The sequence below is a fragment of the Podarcis erhardii genome (genome assembly GCF_964252035.2).
Source record: "Podarcis erhardii genome assembly, chromosome: 6".
NCBI lineage: Eukaryota > Metazoa > Chordata > Lepidosauria > Squamata > Lacertidae > Podarcis > Podarcis erhardii.
In genome coordinates, this window is record NC_138510.1 from 76,842,371 (window position 1) to 76,866,162 (window position 23,792).

The window sequence follows — 23,792 nt, forward strand, 5'->3', positions numbered from 1 at the left end:
CCTCGATTGAGTCTTCCAACCTTTAAGCAGCTCTCTTGTGCAATGCAGCATTTTCAGGCTAGTTTGAATGTGGCAGTGGGTACTCATAAAACAGGGTGTTATCAGTCTGTCTAGCTGATTTATATCAAAGGTGGCAGAAGTTAGATCAGGATCTAGTAGAAGACACTGCAGTGATTTGCGGCCAGATAACAAGGATTTCCGGTTCCAAATTGTTTTAACAATAGCAACAACAAAGTGACTTTTTATTAGGCTGCTGCAATAAGAAGGTTAACCAGGAGTGAAGTTTTTGAAAGGACTGTGAACTCACCTCAGTTTTTCTACTAAAAACAAATTCCTTGGGCTCAGAAGTACCCCGTTCTTTCATTCTAAATAGGTGTCTTTTGTGCCTTGCTTCGTAGGATCAAGGGGTTCTAGTGAACAACAAAGTAGACTCAACATTCCTGTTTATACAGTATGAAAACTCTTATTATCTTCTATTCATCTGTAATAAAGAGAAAAAAGTGTTTCTGATGGTACCTTGAGACTAAAAGTGAAATCCAACAATGCCCACCTGCCAGCAGAGCAGGCACCCTATTTAGAATGGATTATCTCTCTTCAAGGTACCCAACAAATCTGCTCTGGGCAGCTGGGGGACCAGGCAGCGCAGATTTGGAGGGCCACAGGACCTGTAGGGGAAAGAAGATGAAGGGAAACTCCTCTCACACAAGCAGAAGTCTGCTTCCTTGGTGTTGGGATTGTTGCCCTAAATCTTTAGAAGCTTTTTTTCCCCTTTTTTTTTTTTGCACATGGCAAAGCTTCCTTATAGGTAAAAGGACCCCTGACCATTAGGTCCAGTCGTGACCGACTCTGGGCGCTCATCTCGCTTTATTGGCCGAGGGAGCCGGCGTACAGCTTCCAGGTCATATGGCCAGCATGACTAAGCCGCTTCTGGCGAACCAGAGCAGCGCACGGAAACGCCATTTACCTTCCTGCCAGAGCGGTACCTATTTATCTACTTGCACTTTGACGTGCTTTCGAACTGCTAGGTTGGCAGGAGCAGGGACCGAGCAACGGGAGCTCACCCCGCGTTGGGGATTCGAACCGCCGACCTTCTGATCGGCAAGTCCTAGGCTCTGTGGTTTAACCCACAGCGCCACACGTGTCCCACGAGACAGTGCTAAATTGGACCTCAGATGAGGTTCGATAGTCTGCTAGGAGAAGCTTGGGCCATGTTGTAATAACAAGGTTCTAAAAAGTTAGTTTCAAGGTAACTTTTCTTTCTGTCTAACTTTTCTTTCTATCTGGCGTCACCCCCACCCCCAGAAGAGCAATGCGGGAACAGAGTGGGGCTTGTTGACTGTCCATTGCAAAGTCATAGGGGGTGGAACACTCTCCTGACTTCAAAGTGATTCTCCTGTAAAGCTAGTTGCTAACCAGAGTATGAAAGAAAACAAAGGAGAGGCCTTAGTGAGCCCATCCCTGTTCCCCGTTTCTTCCCCATACATTGATTTTTTGCTTTTCATTAAAGAGGAAGCAAAATGCCTTAATTCAAATGAAACAGACCGTCTTTATGCGACGAGTACATTAGGACATTGCCTTGTTACAGCGATGGCTCCGTTTAATTAGCATCAATTGTATTGAGTTTCCATCATAAGGGAAATTGTCTGGAAAATCAAACAGACCATTACATTGCTGGAGGAGATGATGTGGAAAAAGTCAAAGGAGAAAGGGTATCAGCGGGTAACTTAGCGATAGTTTAACTTCTGTATAGCTTTTTCGCTTGAAATAGCAGTGCCAAAAAATACAGAGCTGGTGCCAGAGGGCCTCATGGACTTTGCACTGAAATCTCCTCTGAGGGTGTATGTGTGTGTGTTTAAAAAAAAGGGACTCTCGTTGCAAGAGAATGGAGTTTTGCCAGTGCATAGTGAAACTGAATACACTCTGTGCTCAGCCACAGCAGCATCACTCAGGTGCTTTGATTTAGAGCGACTTGTAGACTGGCTTGTGAAGTGCTGTGCATTGTGGCTAAGGGTGTGGCCACAAGTCCCCAGTTCAAATCTCTCCTCATCTGTGATTTTCTATAGGTGGCTGTAAGCAATCAGCTCTTTCTCTCCTCCCACTCCTGTCTTAATGCCTGTGGTATAGGGCTTGCAAGACTGTTTTGGTTAGGATTGCTGAAATAATGTATACGAGATGCTTTTGAGCGCTCATCTGAACACATGCAGCTGCCTTATGCAGAGTCAAATCATCTCGTTTAGTGCCGGGGAACCTGCAGTTGTAGTTGCTGAACTACAAACCCCATTATCCCTGACCATTGGTCCTACTGAGTGATGGGAACTGGTGTTCAACAACACTCCGAGGGTCATAGGTTCACTACCACTGCCACCACTGTAGTTCAGCTAGAAGGGGCACCAATAGAAAAGCACCAAAGGATGCATCGGCCACCCAAAACAAATACGTATTCAAAGCGCTTCTGAAGGTCTGGAGTATGGTCGCTTTCCAGAGGTCAGCTGGCAACAAATTTCAGAGTCGTGGGGCTACCACAGAGAAGGCCCTGTGATTTATTTCACCGACTGCAGTGATAGGCAAACCAAGAGGACCTCCATTCTTAGTCATTACGTGTGGGCAGGTGGATACAGGTATAAGTTGTCCTTCAGATATCTCTGACTCTGATCACCCAAGGCTTTGAAGGTGAAAACCAGCTAATGTAAATAGCTGGAGAAAAATTAATCCATTCGTAAGGGAGGCGGCGCCAACGGCTTTCTGTCATAAAACCGACGTTAGAGATGTTAACTGCCGCCTCTTTTAAAGTGTCTTGGCAAAGAGGATCTGATAACAATTGAAAGGGAGAGCTGCGTATTGTTTGATAAGGTTCTCCCTAAACACTTTGAGGTATTGCATCTTTTTTTAAGAGCAACAGCGCACAACCCCTTGATTGTACAGCGAGGCTTAATATATTATTACACAGACATTTATCAGGCAGAGTATCTAGCTTTGAGCTTGAAAGCCGCCTCAACAACAACATATATTTAACTCTGCTTGGGTGAGACTGCGTTTACCGAGCCGCAGAGCACCACATCCTTGGCAGACTACCAGGTCCCAAAGGTTAAAAAAGTCTTCAGAGGGGGGTGGAACAAAAAGTTGGCGTTCCGAGTTGACAGCATCTGTCAAAGGCATCTGCCACGGAGCTCAACTTCAAAAGTGTTAAAAATAGGAAACACCAAGAAAAGCACCAAATGAGGCCCAAATGACACGGTTCCCGTGCTGGAATCTGCGGACACACTAGGCGTTAATCAGTGTAGGCAGGTTGTTGTTGCTGTCGTTCTTCTATTTCTACTGTACTTCTAATGGGGAAGCAGTGGGATTTCGGAATGCTTTCAAAAAGTCACTTGCGCCCAGCAAGACCTGATTGTGCAGATTCTTGTGCCCTCCCAAACTCCTCTCGACGGCAAGAAGAAATCTGAGGAGCTCAAGGAATGCGAGATTAAGCAAATACAGCAAGCGCTGCCCTCAACATTACTTTGTGGGAATAAGTGGCAGTCAAGCAGCCTTGCCCGCAAGTAGGGCTTTGGTGGTAACAAGCAGCGAGAGCAATTGGCTATGGCACAAGGTTGTAGACACAGCACAGCACAGCAGGCTCTGGAAGACCGCACTCCAAGTAGATCACACGCAGAGTTTTGTTTATTACATTTAAAGCTTGTTTTTTCCTCCAAGGAGGTCAAAGTAGCATATGTGCCTCTTGCGTTTTTCCCTTCACAACAACCCTGTGAGGTTGATTAGGCACAGAGATAGTAACCGGCCCAAGGTTATCCAGCGAGTTTCAGGGTTGAGTGGGGATCAGTCTGACATCCTCGCCGCTCTACCATTCTGTCTTTTGCCTGTGCGTAGCAGTTTGTTGTTGTGCCATCAAAGCAACTGGCCAAATAAGTCTACCCAAGTTGCTAGTCCACAGGAAGATTTTTACCAACCTGCGCTCTCCCAGTATAACCGCATTTAGCCATGTGGGTGTAAAAGAGAGAGGATGTGCTACCTCAGTGCTTCGCTCATTTCCTTTTTAATGGGCTCCTCCATCCGATCACTGCTTTTGTGCATTCTCCCAGTGACAAACTTCCAATCCCTTTTCAGAGCAAGGTATTTTCCTCAGGTGTTATCCTCACCTCTCTTTTAAAGGGTTTTCGTCACATTTTCTAACCTAGGCGTCGGGTGGCATATTGGGAAAGTGAATTTATCCCCACTCAGTAAACATTCAATACAACATTCGGGGTAGACAAGGAGCGGGTGGAGTTGGGCCAGAGAGAAGGGGCGGGGCCTGGGGAGGAGGTGTGGCTTAGGCCGAGTCCCAAGGGGTCAGGTAGAAATGTCTGGAGCATCATATTGTGCTCCTGGGTCTAAAGTCCTTCATCTCCATCCCTCCCCCCTAGAAAGGTTATGTGCTTAAAAGTTTTGTTCTGCAGCAATCCCATGGTAACCTCTCATGTTTATGTTAAATTTATAAGCAAAGCGTCCTGTTATTCCCTTCCCTTCTCGCCAGTACTTCCCAACTCCATGCCTCACACAAGGAGGAGGTGGACATAAACGTCTGGGAAAACTGCACAACGGTGATATTTATATCCGGCATTTAGCACCATTTGAGTTTCATATATATTGACTAAATTACCTGGATGGGAGCCCTGAAACCTACCTAGGGTTGTAGTCCCTAAATTGCAGTAGGGAGATGTAAAGGGAGTGTTAATGCCTCAGGTAAGATACCTTGCTTAAGGCTGCTTGGCATAGTTGAGATCTGAAGAAGGGGGGACACTTCCTATGCTTAAATGTTTATAAATTCAAAGAAAAAAAGCAATATTCCAGGGCTTATTTTATTTTTAGCCAGAATTCACCGGAACTCACTTCCGGCACCTCTCAGGTGGGTGCCATCGCCATTATAAGAGAACAAGGGAGGCGTTCATAGTGAGTTCCAGCACCTCTTTTTTATATAAAAAATAGCACTGCAAGAATCTGTCCATTTAGATAATGCCTTCTCTATGACAGGCTGTTTTTCTATATGCACAGAGTGCTTTCTCCACCAAGACAGCATTCTTGTACATCATGCACAAACCCTGCATCCTATTGCCTGAAGTGACGAAGCCTCTTGATTCTACCGACTGACCTAAGGCACTCCAGTGTTTTCCTTCCTTCTCTGTGTGAGAGAGTGACGAGGCAAGGATTCCATCTGGCTTCCTTAACCTTAATGGATTTCATGCTTCTTTACAGCTGAATAGGCTGGAGGCAGCTGTCTCACTTAAGGCTGACTACAATACCATTTGGTTACCGTATCTCCCAAAGGTGCGAAGCTAGGCACCCTAAGGTGGGATTGGGTAGGGAGTACCCTCAGTCCATACATATAGCATTATGGAAATGAGCAAGCAGTGTAAGGTGCCGGATTCACAGTCTTGCTAAGTTCCACCATAGCAAACAGATACAATTGTTATAGAAACGCTCACACAGTGATGAAAGGCGATCTTTATTACACTTAGCTAAGACTTTCCATTCTCTCCGCAGCTCTCAAAATGTCTTAAGTTCATAGCGCTTCTGTAGTATGCTAGAATGGATAATAAAGCATTGTTCCTTTGTAGCATGATTTGCATTAGGGCTTTCCCCCCACTTTTTATTAAAGGAGAGAATACAAACCTAGATTACTTTCCAGTATATTATTTGGTTCTTCTATCCTGATCTCTGGAGTTTACAGAGCACATAGAAAAAAATATATTATTATTATTATTATTATTATTATTATTATTATTATTATTACTAAAAAGTAGATTTCTTCTGTTAGAGAGAATTTGCTAAGTTGCCTTGTGGGGGTTTTCCATCCATAACTTGTCTGACAAAATACTGCTCTGTGTGTGTATGCAGGTGTGCGGGTGTGTATTGTCTCATGTGCTTTTTTAAATTGGAGAACAAACATATTGGGGTTGTATCTAAAGTAGTGCTAGGTGAATGTTGCAAAATGATTTCTCCTTGCACAACGGAATGTCCCCTACATGCACCTCCTAAATCTGTAAATGCACCTCCTTTCCCTGCTGTCCCCTACATGCACCTCCTAAATCTGTAGGGTTTTCCCCAACCCTCTGGAACAGATGTGGGGTGTGCAGGGGGGGGATACCATAGATCCTTGTGCTAACACAACAAGGGCATTGGATATCACCCTTGTTGTGTAAAGTCCTAATGTGGGCAGGTCAATATTTCTCATAGTTGGCCACTGTGAGAACAGAATTCTGGGCTAGATGTCTTGCTCCTCTTATGTTCTCAACCTCTGTTCCTTGAAGACTTACCTAAAGATGGGTACAGCTGGATATGGTGTCCTCGGCAGGCAAGAAGGCCAACTTGGGGCTTGTATCCATGACCCTGAAATTAAGAGCCTCGCCCTGTACTGACTGAGCTATCCCAGACAGGCCTGCCAGAAAGACAATAGCGATGACACTTTGTCCGATTTGTAAAGATAGGTGCTGCCACACTAAAGACCTGATTCTGACATTGGATGGATTAGACCTCCTGAGAAAACCATACCTGTCATTCTCAAGGGTAGCCCCACATAGAGCACAATGCAGTAATCCAATCTGGAAGTTACAGCGCATGGGCAACAGCAGTCGGGCTGTCTCAGTTAAGAAACAGCTGCAGCTCTCATATCAGCCAAAGCCGGAGCACCCCCCAGACTATGAACCAGCTTTTTCAGGGAGAGTGCAACCTCGTCCAAAACAGGCAACTGATCAATTATCCAGACTTGGGAACCACTCACCCAGAGTGCCTCCGGCTTACCAGGATTCAGAGTCAGTTTGTTGGTCCTCATCCAGCCCACCAGCAAGTTCAGGCACTGCTCCAGTGCTTGCATAGCCTCTCCAATTCGGGTATTACAGAGAAATATAGCTGGTCATCCATCAGTTTGCCCCAGATGTCTTAATGACTAGGAGCTCTCCTTGGTCCTGCAACAACTGACCTGACCTTGCCACGTCACCCCAGGGCTCCTTTGCAAGGCCAGAGCAGAACACCCAGTATGAAAAGTTTGGTCTCTTGCCCTTCACGTATAATTTCAAGGGGGAGAAATGCCTTCAAGTCGACTAGAAATATATTTGTGCCAATAATAAGAATTGCAAATTGCTAACATGAGACATTCCTATAAGCTGCAGTGGATGCATCTGTGTAATGTTCATTTTGTTAATATTGAGCATGACAGAACTTAAGCTGAGCACACTTTTAATCCCATTGGTTTCAGTATGAGAGAGTTAAGAACATGTTCAATTCTCCTGCTGAAATCAATTAAACTTAAACATATCTAAAGTTGGCAGGATCATAACAATTGTTCTGAACAACAACCAAAAAGCAACAATTTGAATTCTTTATACAGCCCATATTAATTTCAGTCAATATCAGGGCTGGCTAAGATGTGACCCTCCAGATGTTTCTGAACTATAGTCCTCATCCTCCCTGACCACTGGCCATAGTTGGGGTTGGTGGAAAGTGCCATTCAACAACATCTGGAAGGCCACAGGTTAGCAACCCCTGGCCTAGATATACAATCCAGTGCTGCAAAGCAACCAAGTCAGAAACTTAATTGGAAAATATAATGGCAAACTAAGATCATGGCCACTGGTCCCATCGCCTCCTGGCACATAGAAGGGGAAGAAATGGAGGCAGTGAGAGATTTTACCTTCTTGCGCTCCATGATCACTGCAGATGGTGACAGCAGTCACGAAATTAAAAGACGCCTGCTTCTTGGGAGAAAAGCAATGACAAACCTAGACAGCATCTTAAAAAGCAGAGACATCATCTTGCCGACAAAGGTGCATATAGTTAAAGCTATGGTTTTCCCAGTAGTGATGTATGGTAGTGAGAGCTGGACCATAAAGAAGGCTGAACACCGAAGAATTGATGCTTTTGAATTATGGTGCTGGAGGAGACTCTTGAGAGTACCATGGACTGCAAGAAGATCAAACCTCTCCATTCTTAAGGAAATCAGCCATGAGTGCTCACTGGAAAGACAGATCCTGAAGCTGAGGCTCCAATACTTTGGCCACCTCATGAGAAGAGAAGACTCCCTGGAAGAGACCCTGATGTTGGGAAAGATGGAGGGCACAAGGGGGACGACAGAAGACTAGATGGCTGGACAGTGTTCTCAAAGCTACCAGCATGAGTTTGACTAAACTGCGGGAGGCAGTGGAAGACAGGAGTGGCTGGCGTGCTCTGGTCGATGGGGTCACGAAGAGTCGGACACAACTAAAAGACTAAACAACAACAGCCAATGTAGGAAAATATAAACAGAAGTCATCCATACCTACAAAGCAAAGCTCCTACATTAGAGGCAGAAAAATGAAACCCCAATTCAGAGGTGGTCATGCTTAAATCCCATCCATTTCAAGGGAACTTAAAAGTTCAGCACAACTTTAGTTGTCCCACTGATTTAAATGGGACTTGGACTAACTTGCTCTGGATTGAGACCACCATTCCCTATTATTTTTTGTGCAGCTTTAGTATTTTAGGAAGGAGGCCTGCAGCCAGGGTTGCTTTTGTTACTGTTAACAGGGAAGCTCTCCTGAAGCTCTCCTGAAACCAGTTAACGCACCTCCAGCACTAAGGACATCAGAAATAAATGCGGCGTACAGCAGTTCTGTGTATGGTTTCAGACCATTACCTTCTAATAGCGTTGAACATGCAGTTTCAACTGGTTCTATTCAGTGCCCTCCTGAGTACCGGAGGGGGAGAGGAGAGGAAGCTGCGATACGATCTCCAGTATTTACAAAGAACACAGTGTGGCTGATAATTACCTAAGCAATAATATCTGATAGCATGAGAGAGGTCTGAGTGTTCTTTGTTTCATCAATAACGGAGGTTGCATTCCTTTGGATATCTGCTTTGGAAATATCCAAGCTGCCAGGCCTCTTTTTTGGCTAGAGAAATTGGAGGTGGGGGCGGGTTTAAACTGCCTAAGCATGGCTTTAAGTGCACACATTAGTCACAGTCCTGCAATCTGCCTCCCCACCCGCAATACACATGGAGGGCAGGATGCAGAGCAGCTGTAGATAATAGGATGGGGACCCTCTCAGCCAGTCCCTAACTCCCTGCCCTCTTAACTTGCATCCAGTCTAGGAGGTGGCCCTGTCTGTCAGTTTCCTCCTCCTTAGTCGGAGGAGGAGCCTTTGCAGAATTCAGCAGGGAGGGAGATGGGCGGCTGTCATTGGTTCTGGCTCCACCTGCCATTGTCGTCTCTGCCTTCCACCCTGTCAGTCCCAATGGGCACCAGTCATCACCAAGCCAAAGTACGTGTGGGACTCCATGAGGTGAAGTTCTTGGCTTCATAGAACTGCATTGCTACGTGCATGACCAAGAAGGAACAGTCTGGCTACTCACTTGCAGTATTTCTATACCACCCAGTAGCAAAGGTTCTCTAGGTGGTTTAGAAGTAAATAATAATAATAATTAAAACCATAAGATACAAAAAATTAACTTGTAAACATGAAATCTAAAACAGAATTAAACCAGCCACGGAATTAAAAAAAAAAAAAACAACCAACAGAGAATGACATCAGTACAAAGCAATTGAAAAACACTGAAAGGTTGTTGTTTTTTACGATGGAAAAGTCTGGGGAAATGAAATGTTCTTCACCTCATGCTGAAAAAAAAAAAGCATTGGAGGAGCAACTACAGACATGACTCTCCCTCTGCAGCTTATTTGCTAGGAGTTCTCAGAGGCAAAAATCCTCTGAGGAGACACTCTGGATCCTTCTTTCCATATGTGTAATGTGAATTCTGACCTCAGAGTTAAGTGACCCTTGCTGCATATTTGTCTGGATTGCAAATGGGCATTCAGATCAGCAATGCCCCCATTTTAAAGTCCTTAAACCCCATGAATTCCTGTATCTCTCTGGTTCCTCTCTACTACCCCTGCCCTTGTTCCTTGGTTCTCCTGACAATGGGGATGACATGAATGGATAAACGTAGCATTCCGAGTGTGGTCTTGCTGGTGCCAGACCAATGTTCTTTGGCCTGTATTCAATAACTGTATTTATGCAATGGGGAATTCCATTTATTTGCAACCTACTTCTGCTAAAAAGTTCATAGTTGGAGCAGTAACACTCCGGAAGAAAAAGTAACACTGGTTTCTGTTAGCAATGGATGTGCCCACCTTGCCCCCTCTTTTATGTATGCAAGCATTCATGTAATGAGTAACCCTAGTGGCATAGGGTTAGGGCATCTTTCTCGAGCAATAGTGAAAACAAGCAATACAATCCACTTAGGAAAGGCACACACACACACACACACACACACACACCATAGCGGTCAACTTTTCCCTTTTTTTAAGGGAAATTCCCTTATTACGAATAGGATTCCTCACAAGAAAAGGGAAAAGTTGACAGCTATCACACACAGACAGACAAAATTATTAGCCTCCTCTCCTGCCCTTTAAAACATTGTTCCAGAATTTGGTACCTAGATAAGGCTTCTTTGAAGACTTAAGGATTCCAGATTGCAATTTCAGATATGTGCTTGAGGAACCTGAAGACTGTCCCTGGGAAAGTGTGTGTTTAATTGAGCTCCTTCAGTCTTTCCATCATTGTGTTTTGATTTTTGGATCTGGCATCCTCCACTTATTTATTTTCCACACCGTCTTTTTTTTTTAAAAAAACCAACAACAACTTTGTTTTGCAGGGCTATAACTCAGTGGTGCAGCTGATAAGGCCCTAGGTTCAGTCAGTCACCAGTCAGAAAAGCCCATGTTGGGTTTGACGGACCAGTGGCCTTACTCACTATAAAGCAGCTGCTTGCATTCATATATATGCTTGGAAAATATCTAATAGGGCCAGTTCTGGAGCTGCTTCTAATACATGTTTGGTTATGTGCATTTTTCAAAGAGAACCTCCCCTTTCTGTTGGCGAATTATCATATTTTAGAGTTAACTTTTTAACAGAACTCTTTTGTCCTTATCATTGACATGGTGTTCTTTCCCAAAGGCATTCTACTTGGCTTTTCTTGCATCTTAACATAAAGAAAATATAGGGTCTTGTGGCACAGCCTCCCACCATGCTGGTGCAAATGTTTGGGGCAACCACCCTACCAAAACAGCACAGTCAAAGAGGGCCAGTACCAAGCACTTGAATCAACTGTTGATCTGAACAGTCTAGGTAAAGGTAAAGGGACCCATGACCATTAAGTCCAGTCATGACCAACCCTGGGGTTGCGGTGCTCATCTCGCTTTATTGGCCGAGTGTGCCAGTGTACAGCTTCCGGATCATGTGGCCAGCATGACTAAGCTGCTTCTGGCGAACCAGAGCAGTGCACGGAAACGCCATTTACCTTCCCGCTGGAGCGGTACCTATTTATCTGCTTGTACTTTGACGTGCTTTTGAACTGCTAGGTTGGCAGGAGCAGGGACTGAGCAATGGGAGCTCACTCCGTCGCGGGGATTTGAACTGCTGACCTTCTGATCTGCAAGTCCTAGGCTCTGTGGTTTAACCCACAGCGCCACCTGCGTCCCGTGTTGATCTGAACAGTCTACTTACACGTAATTTCTGTGATTCTGACAACTCTCACCCACCTGAGGAGGTTTCTAGCAAACAGGAGGTACCAGGCCTAAAATGGGAAACCACAAGCCTCAGGAAGTGCTTAAAGCAGACCTGCAAATAGGCACTTACCTGTGCCAAGTATGAATTTCTCCTTAGGCAACCAAAATGTTAAATCCAGAGTCTTTTCTTTAAAACATCTATGCAGCTTTTCTACAGCATAAACCTTTTAAAAATACAAGCAATCCATTTCACATATTCTACCCAGTTCTCCTATGATCATTTCGTATTTCACCATGAATCAGTCTGTTAATACTTTTACCTTCGTACTTGCAGAAGCTGCCATTGAATTATTTTCCACAGCTGAGATACTTCCCCCATAATCACGAAAAGCAGCTTTCTGGTTTTAACTCCTCTTCTTGGAATTTCGAAGGTTGAAGGACCTATAGGAGGAAGCAGACTGAAAAATGCTGGAGGGAGAAGTTTATTCCCAGGCTCCCTGTTCCAAGACGTGTTGTGGTTACTCTGGTTTGGCCCCATTAATTGAAAGTGGCTTCCGGATCTGAGCTTAGCAAGCATTGCCAAATTAAGAAGGCATGGAGAACAGAGAAGACCACCTTCCACTGCAAAGCCCAGCTGCGAACAGTCCTTTGGAGTAAAATGTGAATTGCCACCCAAACCTAAGCATGTTTGCTTGGAAGTAAGTCTTACTGAGTTCAGTGGAGCTCATTTCTGAGTAAACGTGATTAGAATTGCACTGTTATCTCTATGCATGTTTATTCTGAAATAAGCCCCGCTGTGTTGAACAGGGCTTATTCCACTGTAAACCAAAGGCCTGGGACAAGCCTCCTTGAGCACAGCTGGACCTGTCTTTCAAGTCAGCATATTTAGGATTGAGCCGCCTGTGTCAGTTTGGGTAAAAAGGGGTGTGTGCTTTACATTCAGGCTGTAAAGGAAAGTAGGGGGAGAATTTCTTATTTGAAGTTACCTCAAAGCAGAGGTGCTAGACGTCTCTTTCCTCACCAGTCCCAGAGCAACTGTTCTTTTGCCAACAACTTGTAAGGGTATGAAATTAAAGGATTTGTTTTAATTTGTAAGGGGCTGTATTTAATTTTAAAAACCTATATGAGCAGGCAGGCAGGCTGTTCGAAATTGTGGGTTGGTAATTGTCGCGGGCTTGCTTGCAAGGCTGGACCAGAAATAATTGCTGTGCAATCTTCTTGGGAAGCCAGATGGAGGTAACAGCCAGCCGTTCCACCTGAGGCTGCGGAAGAAAACGCAGCTGATCCTGGGATCTGTAGCTTGTTAAGGGTGCTTACTTCACAGAGCTACAGTTCCCGGCACCCTTTACAAGTTATATTTCTTAGGATTCTCCATGAATGTTAAAATGATGTAGCAACACTTTAATGGTATGGTGTGCATGTGACCTACGTCACATTGGGAGCTGCCTTAGCTGAAAAGTAACTTGCAAATGCATAGAATGCATTATTGTGGCTAGACCCCAAAACCTTGTGACTGTTTTGACAGGGAAGGCACAGCAGAGGAAATTGTCTCCGTGTGCTTCGGGTATAAGTGGAAAGGCAGCTGAAACAAAAGAGTAAGCAGAAGAAAACAGAACAGTGAAAGTTGAGGAAATTAAGAAAACACTGAGCAGAGTAGAGGGAAGAAAGGAGGAGGGGTGTCACTGTCGTATGGTGAGCCAAGGACAAGAAAGCTTGGTTCACAGAACAGGAAGCACCTATGTTCGGAAGGGTCCCTAACTCCCTCGAGATTTAGGGACCCACAACATGGGCCATGAAGTTAGTAAGGGAATGTGCTTCAGTTCTCATAGGATAATTTTGTCACCCCTTGTAAACACTTCTGAGGAGGAAAAGAAGTGGCAGCTCAAACAAAAGGAGTCTGATCCGTCTGACAGCTTCCCAATGCTCTCTTCTGTCCTCAAAGTTCCTTGCCTGAGAAGAAAAGTAAAATAACAGTTCAGAGTCATCCGATGGTGAAACCACAGTTCCAAGCCAGAACATTTCTTCTTTAAATCCTTTCTTGCTTGTTCAGTAACTAAATCAGGCAGCTCCATTTATCCTGCCAGGCTGTTTTGTCCATGCATGCCCACCTGCCCTACACCTGATGTCAGGTGAGGGGCAGGTAAAGGTGAGGCTTGGTTGCAAGGGGCTTTGCAGGCACAATCAGCTGGCTGAAGTGCTGTGCTCAGCCAACCCCAAACCTCTGGGGCAGTGCTTCCCAAGCACCCAACAGTCAGCTGATTGTCAGGCTCTTGGGAAGCACAGCACAAGGGGCTGTGCAGGCTTCCTTTGGAAAGAAAAAAAAGTTCTGTGTTTTAAATGGTGCACTCCTCTCTCAGAAGGAAGCAGGTTGTATTCAGAGTGCTTCCCCAAGCACTTTGAATACAAGCTGCTTTCTCTGCAGAGGGGCAAATGCTCCAATTTTAGAAACATCTTCAGCTGATGGTCCATTAAAAGGGAGCCTCTTTGAAGGCACACTAAATCCATATCTTCCAATGTGGTTGCTCTAGCAGACAAATCAGTAACTGCAGCAACCTCCTTTGAACCTTGCCTCTTGTCAATCACCTGATGTCATGACACCCTGTGACCAACAAGTGGGTGGCTCCTCCCACCCATCAGTTGGTCTGCAGTGGGTGAGGGAGATAAGAATCCAGCTGCCCATTCCTAGTGTAGTTGGTCCTGAGCTAAATGGACCAGTGATCTGACTCAGTGTAATGCAGCTTCTTAAGTTCTTGTGCTCCACCTTGGTTAGGGGAATACATCTACTAATGGTCCACTCCTTAACTGGTGTTTGCATGGCCCGTCAAGTAGCTTAAGAGGAGAACAAAAGTTGGGAAGCAGGCACACAGAATCATGGACCGTCAAAAAGCATGAAAGACTCCATGTAGCAATGAGCAGTAAAGAGGTCCTGTGGTGGTCGCCTGGTCTCCAGCGTGCAAATACTCTTTTGAAGCTTTAGGATTTCATGTAGCAGTGGATCGCTTACTCAGTTTTGCCACATCTATCCCCATACCACAATGCCTGCCCCAAAACTTCAGAGTAATATGGGGCCATTGGATATCCACAAAGCTATAATGTACCCCACAGAAGAGCACAAAATGGGTGGCTGTGTAACATAGGGCAGCTCTCCTGTGATTCTAGCAAAACCAGTAAGTAAGGCTCTGCCTGCCTGCGCCATTTCCTTGTAAGTGTAAAGGTAGAATGTTGTGTATCAAGAAGTAATTGCTCATGCAATCACTTTATATAGCCCGGGTTAGTAGTAGTAGTAGTAGTAATTAATAGTAATAGTAATAGTAATAGTAATAATAGTAATAGTAATAGTAATAAAACAACACTTCTATTATTTATATGTTGCCCATCTGACTGGGTTGCCCCAGCCACTCTGGGTGGCTTCCAACAATTATAAAACCACAGTAAAACATCAAACAATAAAAACTTGCCTTCACTTCTTTATTTGTCTCCAGTGTAAGGATACCACAGTATGAGCCTTTTATCAGTCTTGGCCGTCAATCATTTTGCCTTCATGAATCTTAAAAGTGTGGGGGGGGGTGTCCCTCTATTTTTGTGATTCCAATGCATCCTTGCATCACACATCTGGAAAAACCAGATAATTCTGCCGTCTAAACCTACTCCACCTCCATGCCTCACCTAGCAAAGGGTGTATGGAGAGAAGGAGTGGCAAATGAGGTGAGGCTTCTCACCCCTTGTCATTATAAATCAGTTGCAACCACCTCTGTGCTGCTTACATTCCAACTAGGCAATGGAAGCAACTCACCTTCTCTCTCACCCTGCTCTACAAAGCTGCCAGGGCTCTCAAAAGCTTCTCAGTGGCTGCAGCAGAGGCAGTTTAGGCAGAGGTCTGGCTAGCTGGAGCTAACCCTCTTGTTACTTAGTCACATCAAAAGTTCACTATAACCAAGTTGCAGGATTTGAGCGCAAGAGCACTCTTCCCCTGCTGTTAATTAATTAAACAGGCACACACACGTGTATAGTGGGTTGCCTAAGGCTTCCTGGAAACACTTGGCTGGAACTCTGTAAAGGGGCCACTCATGTATAAGCCCCATTAAAACTGTGTGTGAATAACATGGCAGGATTACACCTTAAGTGCCCAAGCAGGGATTTCAAACACAAACTAATTTAACATCATAGCTGTTCTGCCATGCCAACTGTTCCATGTGGGAAAGGCCCTTATAATTGCTCTTTGTTTTGTAAAGCACTGGCAAATAAGGGAGGACAAAGATGCTGTTAGGTGCCTTCGCGAATCACTGCCAAAGTTCAGGCGGTTATTTGGCCACAAAGCAGGCTTTGGCAAGGAACATGGAAATACAGTGTGTTACACTACCACTGCTGGACTTACAAAGGCCAGTGTCTACAGCAGCTTTCCGCTCTGATAAGGTCCTTAAGCCTTTCTTCAGCAGAACGGCTGCATGCTCAAAATGTGTGGGTTTGCACCAAGAGTCTGGAATCATTGTCCTGTTTTCGTTTCTTTTAGCTTGGGAACATCCCAAGATCTCCAAAGTAGAATTAAAATACACAGAGGAGTTCCATTTGTTTCAACAAGTGGCCTAAAAGTGGCTTTCTCCCTTCTATGGCCAGTTTGGCTGACATTTAATCCATGCAAGGCTGGGAGCTTGGTTTCTGCATTGGAAACTAGTAAATGTCATTCGCACAGATTTACACATTCAGTAGACTGAGGCAGCTTTCATCTGCAAAGTGTCAAAGTTCAATGGATGCCAAGTCTGGGGGGAGGGGGACGAGGAATGGTTTCTGCTGTCTTCATACATTTTGCCTACATCAACTGGATCTGTTTTCTCCTTTGCTCACAGGAAAGGGGTGCGTGTGTTTATGTGTTGCTATATACAGTTGTGCATTTTGGTCCTGTTTGTGGGTTGCTACTTGCAGTTAACCTGTGAGTGTTTATACAGTGCAATCCCTATGCATATTAATTCCAAAGGAAATCCCACTCTGTTCCATGGCACATGCTCTCAAGTATTTAGGACTTTCAGTGTCACGTTCTGTGGTTAGCACTGCAGATTGCAAAGAACATAGGTATTGCAGAAAACAGGAATCCTGTGTCAGGCTCTTTCCATTGGTAGGGTCTAGTTCAACTTGCTCTGTACCCTGATGCTATTTCAATCATTTCACCGGCAGCAGCCAATTAAAAGCACATTGAAATGATGGAAGGGCTCAGGGTAGGTTAAGCTAGTTGTGGGAGTGAGGGAGGGTAGAAAAGCTCAGTGCAGACCTGCAGTTTTTGTTACAACAGCCTGTTACTCTTTGTAATGTGAAGGGGAAGACAAGTGAAATCCCTGCAATGGAATAGAGAAAGAAAATAATATAGACAAAGCCCAGAGGAAATCTCTTCAGCACAGGGAAACCTTCTGCTACACGAACACTGGATCGTAACGGTTCTATGAAAGTACAATTACTGCCCAATTAAAGAAAACTTAATCAATTGATTCAACAAATTGAATAATGTATAAATTTGCTCAGGCAATTTGTTTTAAAGATTTAAACTTTTTTATCACCTTGTTTTATGGGGGGATACATGCTTGGTTTTGGAGGCACCATCTTAGGCTATATTCCCTTCTCTGTGAAAGTGAAGGGAGAGTACCTCTTCCAATGTGGACCTAGCCAATTTTAGGGAAGTAGACTCAGGTTTTGCTATCTGAACACAATGCGTTATCAGGAAATCGTTTGTTTGGTAAGCGTTCGCGGAATGAGTAAACAATTTCCATTAATTTCTATGGTAAAAATTCTACTGTGTTCCCGGCTATGGAATTTTGACCGCAAAGTGATGAAGAAACTCAATGAAACCCTCTGAAACCTTGCAGAAGGGAAACAAGGAATGTCCAATGTCTCACTCCCTCTCTCCCCAATGATTTCTGGTGAAACAGCTGCACATACCAGCAAAACACAAAAAAGTGAGACTTGTTTAAGGTTGCTTATTTGTTTACAGTACTACAGGCAGGTCTGGCTATTTGGATATCTGAATCTGCAGTGTGTATAGCGAGGTTTGGGTACTAACTGCTCTTGTTTGGATAAGTGAATTTTCATATAATGAACATTTGGATAGTGGGGCCTGTGTGTACAGTGGTACCTCGGGTTAAGTACTTAATTCGTTCCAGAGGTCCGTCCATTCTTAACCTGAAACTGTTCTTAACCTGAAGCACCACTTTATCCAATGGAGCCTACTGCTGCCGCCGCGCCGCCGGAGCCCGATTTCTGTTCTTATCCTGAAGCAACGTTCTTAACCTGAAGCACTATTTCTGGGTTAGTGGAGTGTGTAACCTGAAGCGAATGTAACCTGAAGCGAATGTAACCCGAGGTACCACTGTATATTAAAATGTGTTGGGGAGGTCTTTTCTGTTGATTTAAAACTGGGGCAGGGAACTTGTAGCCCCCCAGATGTTGCTGACCTATAATTTCTAGCATCCCTGTCTGTTCACCATGTTAGCTCAGTCTCATGGGAGTTAGATACCAACAATATCTAGAAGGCCATGTGTTCTCCGCAATGAGCAATGAATCAAAAGTTTTTTTGAACCAGCTGATTAATTAATTAAAGGTTACAGTCCTGATTAAAAGAACAGAGCTCTGGTCAACACATTCTCTTATTGGAGGCGAAAAAGGGGAGCAGGCCGGTCCCACACACCATAGTGGATTTCTGGCAAAACAATTGGCTACGGCCTCTGCTTCTTCCATATTTTCTTTCCCTTGTGGGCTGGCAGTTGGAAGTGTGTGGATAATTAGTACTCGGGGGGGGGGGCTGGATGTGGACAATTGTTGACACCTCAAGAATACCTCAAACAGAGGTGGTCAAAATGCTGTGAACTAATCTCATGGAAAGTTGTATCTGGGTGAAAATGGAACATGGTAAGGGACACATTACAGTTCCGCCAACACAGAATTTGTGAGGTGATTCTCTCTTGAATTAAAACTGTTGAACAGTTAATAAGAACTGTAGAACAACTATGCCCAAATTGCTATTGCAGATTTTAAGATGCCTTTCTACCCTAATGGGGGGAACCAGTTACTATTTATTTCAATGGGAGAATAAGCCAAGGGGGAGGGGAGGAAATTCTTAAAGCAGACTCCTGCAGTTTATTTTTTCTCTTATTAGCTGTTCATCTCCACAATAGCCTACGAAAAGAGTTCTCCGAAGCCTAATTATAATAAATTCGTGGATGACTCATGCTGACCACATTCGCAATTCCTCTTCTCCCCACAGAAATCTTGGATAGTCCCACAGCACATTATTATTTTCCCTGATAATTTTCTCAGAACTGCAAGCTTCCTTGGCGCACGTTAAGGCACACATTTTGATTTAATATTTCTGTAGAACCCCATCTGATTTAGAAGTTTTAGGCAGCTAGCAGTAAAAGCAGGACGAGAAAACCAAAACCCATCAAATATCCAACACACCGAGGGGAGATAGGGTACTAGCAGAAACGGCATTCCCATGTTTAGCTCTTTCTCCTCAATCTAGTATGTGGTAGCACACTTGCCATTTGTAATTATGCCATGGTGCTGTTAACAGATTGTAGGCCTCAAGGCAGGGGGCCCCAGTTGCTCTTAGCACTTTTGAAGTACAGTGGTGCCCCACAAGACGAATGCCTCGCAAGACGGAAAACTCGCTAGACGAAAGAGTTTTCCGTTTTGGAGGTGCTTCGCAAAACGAATTTCCTATGGGCTTGCTTCGCAAGACGAAAATGTCTTGCGAGTTCCTGTGGGGTTTTTTTCCTCCCCCCCCCCTTTTTCTAAGCCGCTAAGCCGCTAAAAGCTGCTAAACCGCTAATAGCGCTAATCCGCTAAGCCGTCAATGGGCTTGCTTCGCAAGACGAAAAAACCGCTAGACGAAGAGACTCGCGGAACGGATTCTTTTCGTCTTGCGATGCACCACTGTAGTTGGTTCTCATGTACCTTCCCATCTTTCACACAGACATGCTCACATCATTCCTGTCCTCTCCAACAATTTCCTCCCCCTAAGCTACTTTTCCATTCTAGGGGAATTTTTCGTCACTTTCCCACCCAGATCTGTAGCCAGGCTGGGGCAAATGGGTACCCAGCCACCTGTGAGCTGTGCTTTACCTCTGCTGTCTCCTCCACCCCATTTTTTTGGGGGGGGGGATTGTCTTTTTAATTTGTGACATGACAGACAATGACAGCCTCCATCTAAAGCAGTGTTTCCCAAGTTTGGGTTCTCCAGCTGTTTTGGGACTACAACTCCCATCATCTCTAGCTAGAAAGACCAGTGGTCAGGGATGATGGGAATTGTAGTCCTGAAACAGCTGGAGGCCCAAGTTTGGAAAAACCCTGATCCAAAGCATGACAGCCTATTTTAAAAACAGGAGCAATTTAAGAACCGGGCCCTCTGAAAAAAAATCAGTGAACAAGTCAGGGTATATGTATGACAGAACCTCAGCTGGAAGAGCCCCCCCCCCCAAAGTCAGCCCAGCAGCCATGAAGGGGGGAAAAAATCAAATTAATTTCCACAGTTGGATTCCAATCACCTAGCCCTAGAAAGGACGGTAGGACAACAAGAATGGGTGCCCCCCTCCCCGAGCATTTCAGCACCATATTGGTTTGAGGATAGGATAGGAGTGGAATTGGGATTGTTGCCTGAGTGAAGTAAGAGCAGGGTAGTAACAAAGGAAGGAGTGGTCCAATAACACCCCTGCCCTAGGAATTTATTTGAGAATTTCTGCATACCTGTGTGCAATATGCATTCTTTCAGGCTGCATCTACACCATATTTTTACAGCGCTGTTGAATCCCTTTAGCAATCATGACCCCCCCAAGAATCCTGGGAATTCTATAGTTAGTTAAAGGTGGGGAGAGTTTTTAGGAGACCCCTATTCCCCTTACATAACTACAATTCCCAAGTTCCGTGGGAGGAGAGATGGATTGTTAAACTACTCTGGAAATTGTGAGAATCGGGGTCTCCCAACAACTCTTGGCCCCCTTAACAAACTAGTTTCCCAGGATTTTTTTTTGGGGGGACCACAACAGTTAAAAGCGGTTTAGTAGTGCTTTAATTGTATGGTGCAGATGTGGACTCACTCTCAAAGGCCATAGGTGGGGAAGTTACACTTTTGGGTCAAGATTCAGTCCTCTGTATCTGTATAAAAGTTCTGTGTTCATTTGTTCAATTTGTATCCTGCCCCTTTCTTTCTGAAGAGTACCCAGGGCAGTCAGCAGCACAAAACCCGAAATAAAACAACATCCAGTATGCAATAATTAAAACGCCCTAAAACTCCTAAACGCACCTATCCCCTGCCGAAAGCCTGGACAAATAGCAAAACATAACCATTTCCAGAAGGGTAGCTGTGTTAGCCTGTTGCAGCAAAAACAACATCAGCTGCATCTGATGAAGCAGGACTCTGGTTCATGAAAACTAAGCCATAATAAATGTGTTAGCCTTTAAGGTGCCACAAGGCATTTTGTTGTTATATAAAAATGGATGTCAGATGGCTGGGATCAGAAAGCCCTCTTCCCAGAGAACTGCTGCGAATTGATATCTAAGCCCTGTTTTGACTCAGTGGAAGCCATCTTCATTTATTCGTCACCATAGATTGCAGTTTACAGAATAATAATAGATTCTCTGCACCTTAAAACCCCAAATTTTGACAGTGGAGAAGGCAATGATTTTGTCTTTTCCAATAATCATTTTTTATTTTGTCTGAAATTGCATTACCCTTTCACTTTTGTTTTTTAACGTCCTGTATGACTGATGGGATTTATCCTTGCACTCTCCATTAATAGTGGGGTTTTGAAGTTTAATATTCTGTCCGGCATTTTTTCTTTTTAGGTTTTGTGCAATGGCCCAGGAACTTGCGTTCCCATATGCGCATCTGCCCTCCTGCTCAGGATGCTGGGGATAAAAAGCGTAACCATTGTATACGTCGAGAGCATCTGCCGCGTGGAAAACCTGTCTCTGTCTGGGAAGATCCTTTACCACTTTTCAGATTATTTCATCGTCCAGTGGCCTGCACTCAAAGAAAAGTATCCCAAGTCTCTCTATCTTGGGCGAATCGTGTGACAAGAAAGGACAAGCTCAATGTGTTTTAGTACCAATGCTGATGTTTTTTCCCAAGTTTACACAAGTCAAGCAAGACTCATTAGTGTATTTCTAAAAACCAAAGTGGACCGTATGTGCGTACCACCCAGTATCGCATAGCTGGACGCCACAAGATTATGCTTCTCTTTCCAGTTGCCGTCAGGAACTCAACTTTACCTCTATTGCGTCACTTTGGTTTCCAGGACTGACGTCCTTCATCCTCATCTCTTAAAAAAGCCCCTTTCTGATGAGTCAGGGAATAAGGTAAATGGAGTAATATGGCAGGGGGGAAAGAATATTAGTTTGTGATGAAATTGCACAGCGGAGTGGATTATTTATGCAGTGTCCATCAAGGTGCATGGCACTGTAAAAAACAGTAGGGGGGAAAAGTCTCCCCCCTCCCCAGCTTTCATTAGATATAAGTATTTATTTCAATTTTCTTTGTTTTGGTTTTCCTTTTTTACTTTATGTTTTGTATGCAAACACATACACATACACACATGCTTCATATACGTATAAAACATGAAACTGATGTTTGATGTTGGCTTATTCCTAAGGTACCACCTAGGAATCATGGAAGTAGGGCTGGTCCCCTGCCTTCATCTCATTCCCGATCACAAAATAATGTTTTATTCACCTACTGTCACAAGTTTTTCCCCAGTCACTAAAGGCGAGGATGTTGGCTGGTGCTCTAGTCTATTGCAATGAGATCCCGTTGAGATTTTATATGGAGAATTCCAACTGATAAGATACTGGCCTTGGTCAGATGTTGACATTCCACATTTCCTTCTGCCCTCTTTTCCATGTGGAACAAGTCAGAACTGGAATGGACTGTATTTATTTGAGTTACAGATAGGTAGCCGTGTTGGTCTGCCATAGTCAAAACTATGGTATTTGGTATCTGAAGAAGTGTGCATGCACACGAAAGCTCATACCAAGAACTGACTTAGTTGGTCTTTAAGGTGCTACTGGAAGGAATTTGTTTTGTATTTATTTGCACGCAGTTTCTCCTGACCTGTTCACTCTACCCATTACTTGCCTTCTGGTGTAAGACTATGTGGTGTGTTGGGATCCTGAGGTCTCTCCTCAAAGGCCATTCGGGGCAGTGGCTTTAGAGCCATAGCTGCACCGAGCGGTTGCTTAAACATGCCCCTTAAATTATAAGAAACAGAATCTTGTTCTGGTACCACAGCCCTTGTTTCCTGTATGCAAGCAGCAAAATCCCTAGTGAATATTTTGAGCATAAAGGAAATGGTCGTATTAACTTGGCCTGAGGACAGTTTTCGTTCTGCAGCCTTTCCAAAAAAGAAACCCCATAGCATTAAATCCAGTATCATTTTTCCTTTTGGCCTCTCAAAAGTTGGCCCTGTGTTCTGAAGTAAGCTTTCTAAAGCATTGTGTTTAATTGTTAAGATAAATAAAGAGGGAGCGGATGTCACAAGCAGATGAACTGCATGTGCACGGGGGAGACAGATTTTTTCCAAGCCGAGCGTTAAATCTTTTAACAGTGTTGAATTACAGGGAGGAAACTGTCATTAGGAAGCAGTGAGACTCTTTAGCCCACTTTGCAGCCCCATGTGTGGATAATGAGCGTTAATGATGCCAAAAAAAGGTAAAGTGTCACTTTCTCAGTGAACTTAAGTATATGTAGGTTTTGTATGTTTAAAAGTTCAAGACATGTTTAGTTAGCGCGTGAAGCCATTCCCTCCCTTAAATGGGAAATGGCATTTAATATCAAACACTTTTAGAAAATAGATATTGTGGGAGACTAGATTTTGCTAAGTCTGTTGCAGCCTTTTTCACCCATCTGGCAAATCATAACTATATATGTTGTTCTGTATATAAGGCAATGTAAACACATCTGTCATCTGCATATACTGAGTCACATCGATGAACAAATTTTGGCTGGAGAAACATATACATTGAAGAGAGTAACAGAAAAGTGGGAAAGGTCCACATGATGCACAAACGAAACACGAGGAAGCCGAACAATTATCCTATACATCACTGCAAGAGAGTGATAGTTTTTACTTTCTATAGTAACTGTGACTTTGATCATTTTTTTCTAGAGGGGTGTTAAAATATGGAGAGGGATAGCTTTGATACGAAGAAGTGAAGGTTCCTGTGGTTTGCAAACTGTTGAGATGTGTAGGTTTTTAAAAAAAAAAAAATTAAAATCCTGCTTCTCTACAAGTATTCATCTTTG

At 44.1% G+C, this 23,792-nt stretch overlaps 1 protein-coding gene and 1 long non-coding RNA gene across 7 annotated transcripts in view; both read left to right on the plus strand.

Annotated features, from left to right (window-relative positions):
- LOC309344064 overlaps positions 1-23,792 on the plus strand; it is a 207,222-nt gene that overhangs the window by 181,373 nt on the left and 2,057 nt on the right. The gene's annotated exons all lie outside the window — the stretch shown is intronic.
- Positions 1-23,792, plus strand: part of ALG14 (ALG14 UDP-N-acetylglucosaminyltransferase subunit) — a 58,012-nt gene that overhangs the window by 19,331 nt on the left and 14,889 nt on the right. For all 6 annotated transcript variants that reach the window (XM_081866191.1, XM_081866190.1, XM_081866192.1 and 3 more), the window contains one exon: positions 21,338-21,850. In XM_081866191.1, the coding sequence (XP_081722317.1) occupies positions 21,338-21,568 (231 nt within the window). In that variant the 3' untranslated portion in view covers positions 21,569-21,850. The remainder of the gene's footprint in view (positions 1-21,337; positions 21,851-23,792) is intronic.